This window comes from Electrophorus electricus, chromosome 17 (assembly GCF_013358815.1).
Source record: "Electrophorus electricus isolate fEleEle1 chromosome 17, fEleEle1.pri, whole genome shotgun sequence".
Lineage (NCBI taxonomy): Eukaryota > Metazoa > Chordata > Actinopteri > Gymnotiformes > Gymnotidae > Electrophorus > Electrophorus electricus.
In genome coordinates this window covers 3,133,911-3,147,972 of record NC_049551.1, presented here as the reverse complement: position 1 = coordinate 3,147,972, position 14,062 = coordinate 3,133,911, and the positions used below count along the sequence as shown (strand labels likewise).

Genomic DNA, 14,062 nt, shown 5'->3' with positions numbered 1-14,062 from the left:
GGTTTGAGTCCACTTCGCCATTAAACAATAGCCTAAAGAAGCGATGAATCCGATACAACGACTGCAATGACTATTTCATTCTGTATATGCCTGTTTGTGGACTTCTGCAACGTTTCATTAAATCTAAAATTGTGTTCAAAGCCCGACAGTAAGCACAGTGAATGTATGGCTTTTGTGTTCATTTCATAGGAAAATTTGAAAAAGGATCCCCCCCCCACCAAAAAAAAACAAAACAAAAAACAAAAAAAACCAGTTAGGTCTGGTAGTCTGTAGTCTGCAATTTTATGGAGGGTAATGGCAAAATTACTACTTGGTATATTATCAATATAATTGATGGTGACCTGCCTGTTTTTGCGAGTTTCATGTTAGAATGTCATGCAGCCGAAATGGTATATAGAAAAATGCTGTTTTTCTTAATAGGCTAGATAACTACGGCTGAATCTCCCACTCCTACTTCGGACTTAAGAGGTCCAAACATACCTCGTTATTTTTCTTATGAACTTGGATCAATTGACAACGAATCCATGTGGCAACTAGGATTTATTTAATAAATTATTTATATAAAAAAAAAACACAGTTCAATGTTTTTATCACTACAATAAACCAAACCAATAATCTAAGATTATGAAACATCATAATAATTAGGCTATGACTTTTATTTTTTAATTTTTGGATATTTTATCATTTAAATAATGTTTGCATATGGGTAATTAGGTAATGGGTTACATTCAACTCATTTTAAAGTCATGCTTTGAAGACGTCAGTCAGATTAGATTAGAACCAAACCTTTCTTAGCATGTCTGTAAACCGTAACTCTCACTACATCTTATAAATAGGCCCACTCCATTAATTTCTTTCTAGCACCTTTACGAAGACAGGGATGAAATACGTCGCCAATATCTTTTTGTCATCCAGGGTGCATTTAATGTAGCGCTAAATATAGCGGTGTGTACTTCTACATTAATCGTTAAACCAGTCTCTGAGCGCGGGAGGAAGCTCGCGAGGAAGCTCGCGCTGCACTGCGGCCACCGTAGCAACCAACGTTAATGGCAAGGCTCGTGTGGTCTCGCGGCTCGCCCTCGGCTTTGCGTCGCTTTATTGCTCAGTAGCGTTAGCTAACCTGGCTAAATGTCAGGTTTACAGCGCACAAAACGTTGCCATTTCAGCTGCTAGCTCTGCCCCAAAGCTGACGTTAACGCATACGGGATTGATAAAAACAGTACACTGTAGCCGTTCAGTGGCAAAGGAGGGGGAGGGGGGGGGATGGAATTTTAGCGTGCCGGGCTGCCAGGTGTGTAGGAACGTTAACGCTAGCGCTAGAAAAAATGAAATTCTTTGTTAGCTAGCTGTTAGCTAACCGGGAATTTTTTTTTCGGTGGCCCTGGCCAAAGGGCTGTTTATTTAAAGCAAATGCGACTTTTCTGCACAGCAGGTTCAATGGCATCTATTAGTTATTGTAAATTTATGTCATAGGAAATATTTGGACCAGGGGTCGGGTTTTCTGACAGATTGGACAATGCGGAACAAAGATGGGCCCATTTCAGCAAGTCTTACGGATCCCTCTGGTAGGCATAGACTCGCTCTTCTAACCAGCTACCTAGCTGGGTAATGAGCTGAGTAATTCTCACGGTCGCCCTCTGCAATGTATGTGTACAAGTCTCCCTTGTTGGTTGTATCGATATGCAACCTCACCTTAACTTTGTTTATAAGTTTGTATACCGTTGTATGGTCATTGTAAGCTAACGGTAGAAACGTTACCATTACAAACCTTTAACTATGTTACTTTATAAAACTCTTGTAATTAAAAAAAAACGTTCTGAGCTCACGCCTCACACTCTTGACGTGTGTTTCCGCACATCCTCTCCTGACATCAGCACCTGTGATTAATGTCAGTAAGTGTTTCATATCTGTTTTCTTCTAAATGTTATTGTTTTATTACAGATAGAACGGTACCAGAAACTCCAGAGGCAAAGCGTCCATCAGGGCCCAGGACTGCCAGAGCCTCCACAGCTGTGGTAGCAGATTCATCTTCAGATTCAGATGTTGAGATATCTGGGAGTTCTGTGATGTGGTTGGGGTAAGACCACGGATGTTGGGTGGTGTTCTGTATTTAGTTACACTGTAATTGTCGTAACCAACAAGGATTCCAAAGCACGTCTTGCGTTTGGATGTTGTGTCTCGTTATCGACTAGGACTGTGAATACTGGGAAGAAAGCGGTGACAGCTCAGGATGTCATCTTGCTGTCTGTGGAAGAGGAGGAAATAATGGAGGTGAAGATGCAAACAGTTCGAGAGCAGCAAAATGAGGAGACACCGTGTCTCAAAGGCCAGGTACAATCCGTGACCTTCCATAGTGCATGGGGACAGCCGCCCAGATTGTCCCATTTTTGATCGCCAAACCCTCAAAGTGATAAAAAGAAAACATTTCGGGTTTTTATTTAAAATGTTTCACGCCAGTGCTGCAAATGGTGTATCGCGAATGATGGACCTGTTGAGACCCTTTTATTGTCCCATTAGTGTGAAAAGGACCTTTTTCATTGTACTTGTTTCACTGATATTTCAGGACAGCAGTCAAGAAAAAGCTTTGCTCGTGGAGACACCTGGCAACAGAGGTACTGATTTATTCACTCATTTGTATACAATGTTTACCATGTTAAAGCTATTTCTCCCTACAGTACTGTTCTGTTGTGTTCATGGTAACTATCTGGGGGAGTGTAAGAAATTTCAGCTTGAGATTTTAGAACGAGTAGGTCAAGAACATTCCAAACAGTCCAAAAACACTGAGGTTTTCTTGGTTGTTATGATGTTTGAGAATATTGAAAAGTTCAAATTATATAGTACCTTATAATTCACATTAAAGATGATTCATAGGGAAGCCATATAAGGAAAAATGGGTAGAAAATATCAACAATAATCTCGCACACCACAGAAAGAAGTAAAAATCAAGTCAAGTTCTGCTCTCTTCTGCAGAGTATTATCATGTTGTCATTAGCCCTGTGTTCTGACATTCTTCCTTTTAAGTATAGGAGATTCATCCTAGCCAGGAGGTGTGAATGTCTGGTCAGGGAGGGACAGAGTGTATCAGGTGGGGGTGTAGCTGCTCAATCACCTCTGATGCAGCTGGTCAGGCATTGGTCTCTCAAAAGCATCACAACATTGTTGAAAGGATGGAGTGAGTATCACGACTGAAGGTGTGAGACTTAAGTGATTTAGAGCAGGATCTCGCCCAGCTGTGCTGGACTCCAGTTCTCTGGCCCTGGAATTTGATATCTCTACCCTAAATGTTTTACGTTTTGATATTCTTAGATGTTGGCTAAAAACCTCCTCAGGTCATGTCCTCTCTCAGGGTCACTTTGGAGAGCTTCTATTCTTCTACGTATAACACTGTTGTGATCAGTCTGTTCCAGACGGCAAATCACGAAGGTTCAAATTTATAGTGTAGCACATGATATTGGGCTGTTCCTAGTTGTTTTTGTTTTTGTTTGTTTTTTAAGTGAGCATCAGTTCCATTCCACAACTGCTACATAAATATTTTTACAAGCTATGATGAATTCATGAACAGGGTACAGCCCTGGCAATGCAGATTAGTCACATAGTTACTGATTCAGAGAAATGAAATACCAGAAAGGGTCTAACGTTTAGGACTACTCTCTTACAAGAAATAAGAGTGATTCTTGCAATTTTTGCACTCCGAGCTGTTTAAGAAACTCCCTCCTGTTAGTTGCCATCAGCACCACTGATTGAAATGGAATTTCACAGACATTTACCATGGCAGCCCTAGTATCACTGTATCACTGGCTGATTGGGTGCATCGTGGCATGACACTCTTCCCCATATCAGATACAGTGAGTAAGAGGAAGCAAGAGATATGTGACAGTTCTCGGGAGAACGTCCCTTCTGCGCACCGCAAAAAGAGGCGCATGTCAGAGGTGAGTTCGGTTACTGCAGCCAGATGACCTTAACACCTTTACATCTGCACACCTTCACATCTTCACACCTGCTCACCTGTACACTTACACACCTTCACATCTGCACATGCACATCTGTTGAGTTAAACCAGATGTAGTAGAGATGGAAACACCCCAAGGTGTGCAGTGCAGGTGAAGAGGACAGCATTGAGAGATTGTTCTAACATATTGAACTATAATGACATAAAAGCTGAGTATATAAGTATACAGCAAAACTGTATTAAGAAAAGAGTTCAAGGACGTGGACATTATTGCTTTTCTGCACAGTATGTCAGCTACTTGTTTACCAGTTAATCATTTTTCTGCAATGATTTATTGCCAACTGATTGGCTGATTTGTCCTTTGGAGAGGTGCCCTGGAGAGGAGGCTTTGTGGGTGGAGTTCCACCTCTCTGATGTCCAAATAACAACTGTGTTCTGTGCTTTGGGTTTACATGACTGTACTATAGAGTTTGGGTTCACGTGACCATGTTCTAATGTCTGGGTTGACATGACTGTGTTTTGGGATCTGGGTTACAAGGCTGTGTTCTACATTGTAGACAGATGACTCCGTGGAAGAGGGCCCTGAACCCAGCTGGAAGGAGCAGGAGGCCATGGTGAGGAGACTACAGCGCAAGTTTCCCCATCTGGACAAGAACGTGAGTCACTCACACCATGGCCCTTCATCACAGGGCCTCACGGGCCACTGCACAGATCAGCGCTTTGTTCCATAGTCCTCACCAGGGAACTGTCCAGCCCCACTGCAAGCTGACATTTTTTCTATTTTGTGAATGCTGTAATTCACAAAAACCTCTGCAGAAAACCCATCTGGAATGTCTGATTGGTCAGAACGCTTATAGCAAACAATTATAACATAACAGATTTTGTGAATTGTTTTGAATTCTGTGGATTTCTGTGGATAAGAGGGTTTGCCAAATGCTGTAAATGTGAATGTTGAGTACTCATCCGCATATTGAAGTGTTCTGCGATATCACCATCACAAAGGCCACTATCGCAGTAATGGTTTAAAAAAAAGAGTATGCACAGCTTCACAGAGAGAAGGTGAAAACCTAGACAGAGTCTTGCTGTTGATCATATGAGTGGTGTACGAAGTGAGCGCAAGCGTGTGCTGTGCTTTCCACCAGGAGCTCCGCGATGTGCTGGAGGAACACAGCTGGGTGGTGGACGACACACTGGAAGCTCTGCGGATGTTCTCTGACCATGGTGAGGACATTGCTGCATCTGGTGTCTGTTACTGTGAATTATTTTTAATCTGAATGAGAGATCCTCTGGTGTGATTACAATACGAGGGAGTTTACTGATCCAATTGTGCTGTGTGCTGTGCTCTGTGCTCTTGGTTTGTAAGCTCATCTGGTCCACGATGGCCGCATTGCTGTCTCAGCAGCTTACAGGCAGGATTTTAATAAACTACAGACCTACATAATGGCACAGAGGTGTTGAACCCAGCTAGTCTAAATTGGTTTTGTTCCTGCTCCCAGCAGACCTGAGCCAGGCAATAACACACTGCAACTTTGATTAGCTAGCTGAGTTTTGTCTGGATCTGAAATATAAAAAGATGGACTGTCTGGGGTTTTTGGACGGCCATGCTTAAAACCTGTAATGGGGTGTAAGCTCTTCGCAATGATTAACAATCATTTTCCATGCTTCTATCAGCAGCAGTGGAATCCAGCAGTGAGGAGTCCAAAGCTTCACCTGCACCTCAACACAGGAGTGAAAATCCCAGTCCCAGTACCTCTGCTTCATCGCCCTGTCCTCCTGCCAGGTCAGCATCGCCTCCAGAACCGCACAGACCTCTCAGCAGGACCAAAGACGCGCGGAATAGGATGCGGCGAAGAGTGGAGGCCAGGAAGCAGAGCGCAAGCTCAGAAGACAATGACAGCGACTTTGAGGCGTCTTCAGAAAACCTGGAGCTGGACTCTGACCCGGAGCAGGCGGACAAGGCGCTGCCCTGGCTCAAGGCACAGATCCTTCGCTTCTTCCAGAGCGCTGCAGTGGATGAGCTGACACTCATCGCTGGGTGTTCTTTGAAGAAAGCTCAGAAGATTGTAGAACTGCGGCCGTATAAAACATGGGATGATCTGGTAAGAGACATCTCTTTCTCTCTGTCTGTCTTCGGCTCCTTTTTTTCTGTCTTTCTTATTTACTGCTTCCATTAAGTCATCCACTGCAGCACTGAACAGAAGGTTGCTGTGTGCAAGGGTCAGCATTAATGTGACTATCGCTAACAGCTGGGCCTCCTGCCCTGCTAACCTTCGTTCAGTGTTGGCCACGTTAGTGATGCCTTACGTTTCCTGAAGTAACACCTAATTGTGAAAACCTAATTTAAGTCACCGGTGGTGTCTGTTCCTTAGGACGACGCCTTAAACAGAGGTAATGGGCTGTCTGCTGACCTGCTGGCTGGCTGTCGTGAGGTCCTGAGGGAACGGGAGGTGGTGCAGGGGCTCATGGGAAGGTGTGAGGAAATTTCCAGAAAGATGGCCCGGGTGGTGCAGGAGGGTTTAGGCTCGATGACCCAGCCACACATCCTCAACAGCACGTGGGTCTGACCTCTGCTAGCTACTGCATGGCTTTACAGAAAGTATCCTGTAGAGTTTTTAATACTATACATAAACTTTTGCATTTTTAGCAAAGGTAGACAAATAGTCTAAAAATGTTATAGCTTTTTTCTTTGAAAATGGGGATTGTTTACTTGAATTATATTGAATGTAGCCCAAATAACCGAAAAAGGTTCTGGTAAGATTTCAGTTTAGCGGTTAAAGAAAAGGTGAAATTTGTATCAGGTATTTGAAAAATCCAAACTTGTTCCTTTTCTATACAAAGCCTTGATTCCCTAATGACAGGATGAAACTGCATGTTTCTCTATGGTGTGTCCAGCTTGCAGCTAAAGCCATACCAGCTGATTGGCCTCAACTGGCTGGTACTGCTTCACCAGAACCAGCTGAGTGGGATCCTCGCAGACGAGATGGTTAGACCTTTAGAACCTGTTACCTAGAACACACCACAGCCGAGTACTCCGATGTTTCTAATGCTCTCATGAAGACGCATGTTTTTACACCTATAATCCTGCTTTAACTTTACATTATGCTCAGAATAGATGTATCATATTAGGTTTTTAATAAAATGGGTTTTGCTCAAATGTGGCATAAGATGCAAAATCAAACTTGTATCCAGAATCTAATTTCACATGTCAAGATGTTTTAATTTTGAGATGTTTTGCTGGATGTTACAGAAAAGCACAGTGGCTCTCACCATTCTCATAATGACAAAAATAATATATTATTTATGTGTTAATTATGTGTTACCTTAAGGGTATATGCACTTTCATAAAAAATTAAAACTAAAAACATTTGAAACACATTTTAAAGTGACAATATTTTCTTATTGTTTTTATATGGTATATTGGGTTTTATATGAGTCAGTTGAAGGATTTTTCCAAACCAGTTTTTCAGCTTAGTGTATACTTGGAGCTCAATGTAATCAATACATTATCTAATTGAATCTTGTGCCTAGAATCAAAAATCCTGTACAACCTGAAAATGTAGGTACCATCAGACCCCCAGACAATTGGAAAAAGTAACACGGATGAAAGTTTAAGGGTCCGTAGAGAGAAATTACGCAAATGTGAAGGTTTAGTTTCTGATGTGTAAGGATGGCTGTATGTTGTATGCAGGGTTTGGGAAAAACCATCCAAGCCATCTCATTTCTGGCTCACCTCTACCAGGCGGGCAACCAGGGCCCACATCTCGTCACGGTGCCCTCCTCTACCCTGGGTAAGTGCAGTAGCTAACGCTTATCCTAACTCCTCCCCACTTCCCAAAGAGCTCTGACAGTGTTTGTGGGTTTCTGTTGACAGATAACTGGGTTCGGGAACTGAACCTTTGGTGTCCTTGTTTGAAAGTTCTGGTGTATAATGGTAAGGCTTTGTGATCTGAGGAATGATCTTCCTGTTGGGATTGTGAGTGTGTGTTTGGATGCCTTCTAACCTGTGTGTGTATGTAGGCTCTATTGAAGAAAGGAGGTGTATGCGTTATGAGATTCTCAGCAACATGGTGGACTACAACATCATTGTCTCAACGTGAGTATTGAAGCAGTTCTTTCAGTGTAATGCACCACAAGCAGGTGTTTTCAAAAAGATGCCCCCTGCTGGCCATGTTGGAATGTGAACTTGTGCAGGCTGCTGTAAAAAACCTGAGGGACCAGTAAGTGTAAAGCGATAATCTTTACAGTCACATAAAAAACCCAGCAGGGCCATGACTCATGAACTTGCCTGGGGGAACCAAGCTCATTCTGATGATGTAACGACGCTAAAATGCTAAGTGTTTAGCTGGATGTGAAGAGGTCTGGGTAAAGTGACCCCGCAGTATTCATTATTCATGGTATTGAAGTGTAGTCGTGTCTCAAGAGACCTGCTCCTAAAGTCCTGTTTCACAAGACGTGCAGTTGAGACCCGTGTCGAGCTGTGATCATTAGCAAATGTGCAACCACAACTGGTTCAATCAACACGGTTTATTTCCTGATCCCAGGTACAACTTGGCCATCGGGAATTCCAGTGACCGGAGCCTGTTCCGAAAGCTCAAGCTGGAGTATGCTGTGTTTGACGAGGGACACATGTTAAAAAACATGAGCTCACTGCGCTATCGCCACCTGATGGCCATCAATGTAAGTGAATGTCTGCAGCTATGGCATGTAAACAGAAGCGCAGCTGGATAATGACAGCTAGTCATGTTCAGCAGGAAGCCTCATTACACCAGGTATGCATCCTGGCTCTGAACCACATAACTGTTATAGGAGAATGTTTCGTGTTTTGGTTCAAAGGCCTAAAATTTTGGAAAATTGTGTGTGTGCGGGGTTGGATGCGCATGTGTTCTTTCTCCATAGGCAAAATACCGACTGCTGTTGACTGGAACACCATTGCAGAACAATCTCCTGGAGCTGATGTCTTTGCTGAACTTCATCATGCCCAATATGTTCTCCAGCAGCACCTCGCAGATCGGCAAGATGTTTTCCATGGTAGGAACCATACAGAGAACCCAGAGGTTCTTCTGCACAGCTGGGCTCTCTACTCACAGTCCAGGGGCTGGTTGAAGCTGCGCAGGGTCCTAGCACACACACTGTTCAGGTGGCATTTTGAACCATATTAAATACAAAAGATCACAGGAACAAAAAAAAGGTGCAAACATACAATGGACGATATGAATTTGTGACACGTAGTAAATGCTGGTGAAGAGTCCTCTGCACTTCACCACACCTGACTCTGCTCCTCAAGGTCTTAATAATGAGAGGCTGAAGCAGGCGGTGATGAGACTCTTTGGGTCTGCGAATGAAGAGTACTGTGCTACAGCTGTGACCCACTAGCATTTCCACTGGTAGAGATCTTGATTACTCTGAGCCCAGCCTGTGTGCGCCTGTGTGTGTGTGCGTGCGTGTGTGTGCCTGTGTGTGTGTGTGTGTGCCTGTGTGTGCGCACACCAGAAATCCTCAGAAGAGCAGAGCACCTTTGAGAGGGACAGGATTGCTCACGCCAAACGGATTATGAGGCCCTTTATCCTGCGGCGCATTAAGAATGAGGTACGGCGCACTCTGCTAGTGCCATGCGTAGTGAAACGGCAAAGTAACGGACAGGGCTGTGTTTTATGGGGGGGTGCACAGAAACCGATAGGGCTGTGTTGGGGTGGGGGGGGCAGGGTGCAGAAACTGACATGGCTATGTGGGGGGGGGTGTTTATTCTGTGTTGTTTGGGTCCTTTCTGTAGTGGGGGGGGTGTCTGTGACTCATTCTGTTTGTCATATTCTGCTTCCCTCTGCTCCTCTCTGCTTTGATCTACAGGTCCTGAAGCAGTTGCCTGAGAAGGAGGAGCAGGTTGAGTTCTGTGCCATGAGTGAGAAACAGCAGCAGCTTTATGATGCCCTGTTCCACAAGCTGAAACACTCCAGCAGCGGCGAGAGTACGTGTTAGGGAGCGGGCGCACGTGAGGGGGAGAGGGGCACACGTCAGGGAGAGAGGGCGAGCGTGAGGGAGAGAAGGTGCGTGTGATTGAGGGTGCACGTGAGGGAAAGGATGTGTGTGAAAAAGTGTGTGTAAGAGGGTGTTGAGCTTGAGGTTCTGCAGAGAGTCTATGTCCACATCTGTGATCAGCTCCAGTTTCTGAAGGTTATTAAAGTTTGTTTTTTGTTCTTTTACCCCATGCACTTTTTTGGTATGTGTGTATCCTTTGAAGTTAAAATGAACTCATCTTTTTAAAGAGAAGTGCTTGTAATGTTTATTAGGCCAGAACAGAAGGGGGATGGAATTATAGAAACAACATGCATCATCCCCTCCTTATCATCAGTAAGCAGGATTTGAAGAATAATTGTCACCTATAAGCAGACAATAAGATTTAGAGTGAGAAGCTATTATCTCAGTGTTGGTTAACAAATCCCTCAGCTGTAGGATCTTTCTTTATTGACTTTCTAGTAAAGTGAATAGTTTCTGACTAAGATTGGCTAACATTCTCCCTGATGTCTCCGCCCAGAACGGGAACTGACCAATGTGATGATGCAGCTGAGGAAGATGGCCAATCACCCGCTCCTGCATCGCCAGTACTACAACAGCAAGCGGCTGTCCACCATGAGCCAGCTGATGCTCAAGGTGGGAATGTCTGCTCTCAGTAGCTTGCGCGGTTTACTATCCTATAATGAGGATACCATCCAGTTATTATAGACACTTCCATCTTCTACACATACAGTTTCACATTCGGTGCTGTTTTTAGAACGTTTGTTTAGTGGTATCATTTTATTCTTTTCTGTACATAATAAAGTGATTGGGGATTGACGTGTCACAATTATTTCTCTCATGAATTGGGCTCAAAATACCAAACTTTGACAAAACATTCTTTCATTGTTTTAACATCATACATACTCTAGTTTCAATGCAAGTAACCACATATATCTATAATTAAATGTATTAAAAAAACCAACAAAAAACTGGCACACCATCCCTTAAAAGGAGCTGTAACTGGTTGTTTTGAGCGGTGGTTTGTAACTGGTTGTTTTGAGCTGCGGTTTGTAACTGGTTGTTTTAAGCTGCGTTTTGTAACTGCTTGTTTTAAGCGGTGTTTCGCTGTCTGCCTTCCTGAAGGAGCCCAGTCACCGTGATTCAGACCCAGCTCTGATAAAGGACGACATGGCGATGATGTCGGACTTTGAGCTACACCGCCTGTGTCAGCAGTATCCATCTCTGCAGGAGCACCAGCTGAGCACAGACCTTTTACTGGACTCAGGGAAGCTCCACCTCCTCACACGCCTTCTGACGGACCTCAAAGAGCAGGTGGTGTGGGCGGGGCAAAAGTGCAGCAGTTAGCGCTTAGTGTTCCTGTGTGAGAGAATTTCCTGTATTTTATTTCCAATCTGTACCGTGTATAACACATGCAGGATTGGCTTTGAAACTGTTTTAACCCTTATTCCATCAGCAACAATGAATCTTTTTAATATTATTTAGGTTTTTGCATTACTCTGCACTCTGTTTACAAGTGTAGGGTTGTATTAGCTGGAACTAAACCGCAGTACCTTCAGCAGCAAGAATAGACTCCCTTTATATACCAGTCCATTTGCTAATTACCACATATCTCTCATGTTAAACCAAAAATGAGGTACTTAGTCCTGTGATGAAAGTCAAAATATTACACCACACCAAGCATTCAGCAGGTTTTTGATGTGCACAGAAATACTCCTGTTCCTCCACTGGGTAAGCGGATGAGTTGACTCAACCCTCTTTGTGTTTCACCCCTTAGGGAGACCGAGTTGTCCTCTTTAGCCAGTTCACCATGATGCTGGACATCCTGGAAGTGTTGCTCAAACACCAAAAGCACAGATACATCCGATTGGATGGCTCCACCCCCATGAGTAACAGGTGGGACCTTCCAAAAACGTGGCTAGGGTAGTCAAAGTAAATGTGCGGTTAGCACTGTAATGACATTTCATACACTTATACACACAGCAAGTGTAATTTTACTCTGCCTGGCTGGATGGTGGTATAGTCGTGGTCAGAGGGTTTGCCTTTGACTCATGGGTTCGATTCTATCTGAGGATCTGAAGGTACTTGTGCCTTCTGGACAATTGCTTGAAGAATGTAAGTCAATATGGAAGGAAAACATTAGCCAAACCGTACACTGCAAACTTTATCATTTTCCCTTCTAGTCTACAACTGATTGGCTTGCTGGCTAAATGTCAAGCCTGCTATGAGCAAAAAAAAATGTTTTAAAGCAGGCAACTCACAATACTGAGGGCAGGGATGTGGAGGAGGGCTATGTGGAAGCTTCCTACTGGGCCTGTTCATTAATCAGAGAATCAGATGTGGTAAAGACCCACTGAAGTGTTTCTCTCCATTCCCACACCTCAGAATAGTGCTGATCGACCAGTTCAACACGGAGCAGGACATCTTTGTGTTCCTGCTGTCCACAAGGGCAGGAGGCCTGGGAATCAACCTGACTTCTGCTAACGTCGTCATCCTTCACGACATTGACTGCAACCCTTACAACGACAAGCAGGCAGAAGACCGCTGTCACCGTGTCGGCCAAACCAGGTCAGAGTGTGTGTGGGTATGGGTGTGGACAATTGAAGGAATGATGAACTCTTGTTTATTAGCATATCTGATTTGCATAATGATATGATCCCTTCTATTCTGTTATGTTTTATCAATTGTTTTCGAAATTTTTATATTATATATATATATATATATATATATATATAAAATAATATGAAGAGGTAGCAATAGAGAGGGAGTAAAAAATGTAGTGTAGTACACAATATTTTCAGATAAACAACACATTTTGGATAGATGGCCTTCATAAACTGTGCAAGAAAAGTGCAAGCTAAGTGCTTCTTGTGAAGCACTTCACTTGCAGAGCTGGTGAAGGACATCTGTCCAAAACTGTTTTTCAGGAAACATTATGTACTACACCACAGTTTTTTACTACCTCGACATCTACAGGATACTGTAGTTTCTCCCTGAGACCTTCTACAGATGCATGCATGCATACATGCAAGCATTATTTGCTAAATAAACTAGTTTTGGTGTGGTTTCTGTATATCTGAATGCTTGTGCCTGGCTACAGGACTGTTAAGGTCATCCGGCTTATAAGCAAGGACTCCATAGAGGACGCTATGCTCCGCATCGGCCAGAGGAAACTCAAACTAGAGCAGGACATGACTGCCACTCAGGAGGGTGAGCATGCTTTTTTGCTATATCATTGCCAACATTGTAGAGGCAATTGTAGAGGCCACTGCAGTCATAATCATTAACCCGTCCTCCAGCAACACACTTATTTCTGCTGAGTGTTCCAGGTTGACCCAGTTCAGGAGCAACTGTTTCTATGACTTTGAGGTTCTAAAATTCTCTCTTCTGTTGCATCATTAATAGAATGCTGGCTCCTTAAAAAAAAAAAAGAAAAGGAAAAAAAAAAAAAGAAAAAATCCCCCCCTACAGGTGTGTGTCAAGGCCAGACTGGGTAATGTGAATTTTTTCAGGTGATGAAGATATTATTCCTGATGACATGGCTTCCCTCTTGAAGGCCTCTTTGGGACTCTGAGAAGCTGATCAGGACTGGCATCCTGTGCACATTAGTATATTGCATTTGAACTAAAACACTGTCAAACAACTGATCCTGAACTACTTGCCATTAAAAGGTGCTTAGATGATGTCAGTTGTACATGTCTATCTTGAGAATTCCTTAGAACTTTCTGCTGATGGTGCAGCCAGATATCTGTTGACATTTTTACGTTCTGAATGTGAGTACTGATTCTGTTGACATAAATGTTGTATTGTTTTTGATCAGTGTTTAACAAATGTTTTTTTTTTTTTAAGTTGGAAAATATTCCATTGCCATTTTTTGCTTATGTCCATCAATTTGGAGAATTCAGTATAAGTTTCTGATGAAGGTGCAGTCCGAAATCTGTTTACACTTTCCCATTTTGAATGTGAGTGTTGTCTTTTATTTGTGGTGTTGTCAAATATTTAAATAAAGTTTAAAAGGCCATTACCTTTTTACCATTCTTTCTTCTTGGTGGTAGTAGTAACCGCTAGACCACATGTATGCGTATAAGTTGGGACACACGTGTC

The 14,062-nt window shown here is 43.2% G+C and overlaps 1 protein-coding gene across 3 annotated transcripts; it reads left to right on the top strand.

Annotated features, from left to right (window-relative positions):
• Nucleotides 1-1,055: 1,055 nt before the first annotated feature.
• smarcad1b (SWI/SNF-related, matrix-associated actin-dependent regulator of chromatin, subfamily a, containing DEAD/H box 1 b) lies at nt 1,056-13,979 on the top strand. 3 transcript variants are annotated; one of them, XM_035535851.1, is made up of 24 exons: nt 1,056-1,291; nt 1,474-1,565; nt 1,942-2,077; nt 2,193-2,331; nt 2,564-2,612; nt 3,841-3,929; nt 4,507-4,605; nt 5,092-5,170; nt 5,621-6,048; nt 6,319-6,503; nt 6,842-6,932; nt 7,638-7,737; nt 7,821-7,880; nt 7,967-8,042; nt 8,491-8,626; nt 8,846-8,977; nt 9,440-9,535; nt 9,794-9,911; nt 10,479-10,594; nt 11,084-11,272; nt 11,736-11,854; nt 12,344-12,526; nt 13,059-13,168; nt 13,471-13,979. In XM_035535851.1, the coding sequence occupies exons 2-24, from the start codon at nt 1,517-1,519 to the stop codon at nt 13,530-13,532; spliced, it is 2,841 nt and encodes a 946-aa protein (XP_035391744.1). In that variant the 5' UTR covers nt 1,056-1,291; nt 1,474-1,516; the 3' UTR covers nt 13,533-13,979. The 3 variants fall into 3 exon arrangements, with proteins under 3 accessions (XP_035391744.1, XP_035391745.1, XP_026862301.2); XM_035535852.1 differs by having other exon boundaries at nt 1,272-1,565; nt 5,624-6,048; XM_027006500.2 differs by having other exon boundaries at nt 1,272-1,565.
• The last annotated feature ends 83 nt before the right edge of the window (nt 13,980-14,062 follow it).

Coding starts and splice junctions, on each gene's coding strand:
- smarcad1b (XM_035535851.1), top strand. CDS start 1,517: ATGCGGAACAAAGATGGGCCCATTTCAGCAAGTCTTACGGATCCCTCT. Junction 8,978..9,439: donor TCGGCAAGATGTTTTCCATG/GTAGGAACCATA, acceptor TGCGCACACCAG/AAATCCTCAGAAGAGCAGAG. Junction 10,595..11,083: donor TGAGCCAGCTGATGCTCAAG/GTGGGAATGTCT, acceptor GCCTTCCTGAAG/GAGCCCAGTCACCGTGATTC.